Below are 4,651 nucleotides of genomic sequence, written 5' to 3'. Positions count from 1 at the left end.
GCCCCGCGGAGCCTCTCCTGGACCTGCCCCCAGGTCCGCTTCGACTCCTTCACCGTCCAGTACAAGGACAGGGACGGGCGGCCCCAGGTGGTGCGTGTCGGGGGCGAGGAGCGCGAGGTGGCCGTGGGGGGCCTGGAGCCCGGGCGCAAGTACAAGATGCACCTGTACGGCCTCCACGAGGGCCGGCGCGTGGGCCCCGTGTCCACCGTGGGCGTGACCGGTGAGTGCCTGAGAGACACGACACCGCGGGGCAGGCGGGCCCTGTATTTCCCGTTTTTTCCAGCTTTGGTAAAACCTGAATTCATTCTTGTTTAGATGCCTGTGGACCGTTGTAAAAAGAATGTGCAGTTAATATTCAGCAGGTTTAGACTGGGGCCTGATATTCTGCATTTATGTTAGGATTCTGCGTATTTTTAATCATAATGGGTTTTAGGAATTTCCTGGTTTTTTTCTTTTTCATGTTTTGATAAAGTATACATAATTTAACTTTTTTTTTTTTTTGGGTGAGGTTTTTGCTATTGGGTATGTGCACTCACCAGAAAGACAGAGAGAGAGAGAGACAGAGAACAGGAAATCACCTGCCCAGGGGGATGACCATGCTGCAATCCCTTCTCCATTCTCTTCTTGCGATTTTGGGCACGCACGTACACACGCCCACCGTGAGGTTTAAGCCACCGGATCTGGAACTCAGACTATGGCCAACTACGTGGGAGTCCAGCCACGTAGCCGTTCCGCCACCTGCTGGTCCCCATCATTTAGCATTGTAAGAACCTTTAGGTGCGTAGTTGTTAACCACATTTGCAATGTGCACAATCCTCTGGCCTCCCAGATCGAACCTCCCACCTACCCAGGACTCCCTGCCTCTGCCTCCTCCCGAGTCCCTGCTGGCCACCGTGCTTTCTCCCTGTGACCCGGGCACTCTGGGAGCCGCTCTCCGTGGAAGGGTGCAGTCCACACTTGTCTTTCTTGGACGGCTCCTGTCACTGGACCGTGTCCACATTGTCCCATCTGTCAGAACCTCCTTTTTAAAATATATCCTGAGGGCTCATGCGCTTGCCAGAGAGACCAAGAGACAGAGAGACAGGGAGACAACACTCCGGCGTTGGCGACATCGCGCCAGTCCTGTCTAGTCCGTTGGCCCCTCCCGTAGTGTCGTGTGCATGCTTCTGGCTGAGTCCCGTGCGTCTTCTAAGCTGCCAGGGCTGGGATGTCAACGGTGGTCGTTCACGTAGGATCTGCGTCCCTTGACTCCTAGTAGTTCCATTTTTAAATTTACCTTATTTATTTATTTATTTTGGAGAGATTTTTGCTACAGGGCGCATGTGCTTGCCAGAGAGACAGAGACAAAAAGCGGAACATCACCCCCAGGGGGGATGGCTATGCTGCAATCCCTTCTTCTCTCGGGATTTGGGCACGCACGCACATAGGCTTGGTCTGAGATTCAAGCCTCCAGGTCCAGGACTCGAACTGCGGTCGGTCATGTGTGAGTCCAGCGACATAGCCATTACGCCATCTGCTTGCTGGTCCCATGTTTGTTTATTTCTTCATACACCCATGGACACGCGGGTTGCTTCCATCCTTTGTCTGAGCACACCGCCGGCGTGGACACTCCACGGTGTGAGGCGGATCACTCGGTGCAGTAAAGCTTCAAGCAGCTACAGACAGGGAGCTGTTGGGAGTGTGTCGAAGCGATCTTTGCGTGCACACACAAGTCCTCTCCGAGGCTGGGCTCCAGCGGAAGCTCTTGTGCTAATGCTCTTATTGAGAGAATCACTTCCTGTCCGATGTGGCCCACAGTCGGGGAGACGGTCTGTGAACACATGCAGATTAAAATAGGGATGAGTTGGTGACAGGGAAACTGGGGTCAAATCAGGATCGGGAAGACGTGTCTAAGCCGGCCTGCCCGGGCATCCATGGAAGCACTGGGACCTCAGGGCCCTTCTCCCCAAGCCCCAACAACATCCCTGGGGACCCCCTCACCCTCTCTGTCTCCCTTCTCAGCTGTGGAGGAAGAGCCCCCCAGCCCCACGGAGCCCAGCGTGGAGGCCCCGGAGCCCCCCGAGGAGCCGCTCCTGGGGGAGCTGACGGTGACAGGATCGTCCCCAGACTCGCTGAGCCTCTCCTGGACCGTCCCCCAGGGCCGCTTCGACTCCTTCACCGTCCAGTACAAGGACAGGGACGGGCGGCCCCAGGTGGTGCGTGTCGGGGGCGAGGAGAGCGAGGTGACCGTGGGGGGCCTGGAGCCCGGGCGCAAGTACAAGATGCACCTGTACGGCCTCCACGAGGGCCGGCGCGTGGGCCCCGTGTCCACCGTGGGCGTGACCGGTGAGTGCCTGAGATATGCGACACCGCGGGGCAGGCGGGCCCTAGAAGGTTTTGCTCTTCTTCCAGCTTGGAAATCCTGGACATACTTGTGTGATGCCTTTGCCGTTGGTTAAAAGCCAGATTTAGGGGCAACAGGGGCCCTGAACAGGTGGTTAAGGTCCTGGATTTCCACGAGGCTGTCCCTCATCCTAGAGCTGGTGGCTTGACATTCACCCCAGGCGCATGTGTGCACGTCCCAAGTCCCAGCAATGGGCGAGGAGGGACGGTGGCATGGCTGTCTGTCACTGCCTCTGCCTCCCCCGAGTCCCTGCCGGCCACCGTGCTTTCTCCCTGTGACCCGGGCACTCTGGGAACCGCTGTCCGTGGAATGATCAGTCCGTACTTGTCTTTCTCGAACAGCTCCTGTCACTGGGCCGTGCCTTTAACAACCATCCGGGTTGCACCAACTTCCCGTCTCTTTTATTTTTTCAACTTCCAGAGGGAGCATGTGCTTGCTAGAGAGAGAGAAAGAGACAGAGAGACAGGGACATGGCTCCCCAGTGCGGTGACATCTGACCAGTCCCCGACAGCCCGCTCTCCCTCCCCCAGAGGTCTGTGCGTGCGCTCAGTGGCATGTGTCTGCACATCTCCGAAGCCACCGGGACTAGAATGTGAGCCCTGGTCTCCATGTGAGATCCGGTTCCCTCGGCTGCTCGTCTCTGGGACCAGCCCAGGATGTCCTGTTATTAGGGCTGAGTGACAATACGTGTTATGTGTGGGCCACATTTACTGTCCCCTCATATGCCCACGGACACGCGGGTCCTTCCTCCATTTGGACGTGGTGATCGACGCCGTGGAAACACGCATGTACGCCAGCATGTTACATGGATGTCGTAAACTCCAGCAAACCATGTATTTGGAACCCCTTAAAGTTTGTTGAAGTGATCTTACACATACCTACAAATCCTCTCTCAGAAGCTAGAGTTACAGTTACGGTTCTTTTTTAAAAATTATTTTCTTTAACTTCTTTTTATTTATTTATTTATTTTAATTTTTACCAGCAAGGGACAGAGTGAGAAAGAGAGAGAGGGAAAGCGAGAAAGCAAGCTGCCAGGTCTGGGACTTGAACCGCACTCAGCCATGCAGGAGGCCAGCGCCCTTAACCACCATGCCACCTGCCGGATCACAACAGTTATGGTTCTTATGATAACATTTTTTTCTTTCTTTTTTTTTTTTGGGGGGGGAGAGGTTTTTGCTATAGGGCACGTGCGCTCGCCAGACAGACGGAGAGAGACAGAGAGACAGAAAGCGAGAAATCACCCCCCAGAGGGGGATGGTCACTCCATAATCCCTTCTCCTCCATTCTCCTCTCGGGATCTTGGGCACGCACGCACACGCGCCAGGCGTGAGTTTTAAGCCACCTGTTATGGGACGCGAACCGCGGTCGACTACGTGGGAGTCCAGCAACATAGCCATTATGCTAACTGCTGGTTCCCATGATAACATTTTTTAAGAGGTTTTGCCATAGGGTGCATATGCTCCCTGGAGGGAGAGACAGAAACAGTGAGAGGGAAAGTGAGAAATCCGCACACACACACACACACACACACACACCCCAGGAGGGATGGCCAAACTGCAGTCCTTTCTCCTCCATTATCCTCTTGCGATCTCGGGCACGCACACACACACGCCCGGCATCCTTTTCAAGCCACCACGCCTGAGACTTGAAACTGCTGGCCGTGTGCGTCCTGTGGTGTAGCCACGATGCCACCTGCCGGCCAGCTAGTGTTCTTATTCAGGGACTCAGTCCTGCCCTGTGCGGCTCAGGTCATGGGGACACAGTCTGCGAACCCACCAAAACAAAAGTATGAGTCGGTGACAGGGAAACCCAGGGGGTCAAATCAGGATCGGGAAGACACACCTAAACCAGCCTGCCCCGGGGACAGCCGAGACCTCAGGTCAAGCAGGCATCGGTGGGTGACAGCTGTAGAGAAAAGGTACTCTGTCACTCCAAGGACATGATTGGTTCCCAGGCCTGGAGGCTTGAAGCAGCATGTCCCAGAGAAGGACCGAGAGGACCGCGTGTGGCATCCATCCTGTGCACGCGACTCCTGAGAAGGGTGCAGGGAGGGGGGACAGTCCAGGTACCGGGAGTTCCTGGGGATGAGGAGGTGGCCCAGCCCCGGGCTGAGTCCTGGCACTGCCGACGTGCACGCGTGACGCTCACCGGGCTGCGGTGGGGACACGGGGGTGGGCAGGACTAGAGAAGGTGACCAGTGGGGACGACTCACCAGTGAGGGTGGGGTGGCCCGCCAGCATCCTGGGCTGGGCACACGGGGGCGTGGGG

General features: G+C 56.3%; 1 protein-coding gene across 1 annotated transcript in view; it reads left to right on the top strand.

The window, feature by feature from the left end:
• The window catches only part of TNXB (tenascin XB), an 85,461-nt gene that overhangs the window by 64,283 nt on the left and 16,527 nt on the right, over window positions 1-4,651 (top strand). Inside the window, 2 exon segments of the mRNA XM_027774133.1 lie at window positions 12-220; window positions 2,002-2,325. Coding sequence (XP_027629934.1) covers window positions 12-220; window positions 2,002-2,325 — 533 coding nt within the window.

The sequence above is a fragment of the Tupaia chinensis genome, unplaced genomic scaffold (genome assembly GCF_000334495.1).
Source record: "Tupaia chinensis unplaced genomic scaffold, TupChi_1.0 Scaffold000403_1, whole genome shotgun sequence".
NCBI lineage: Eukaryota > Metazoa > Chordata > Mammalia > Scandentia > Tupaiidae > Tupaia > Tupaia belangeri.
The sequence above is the reverse complement of the archived record's forward strand: the minus strand, read 5'-3'. Positions and strand labels throughout refer to the sequence as shown.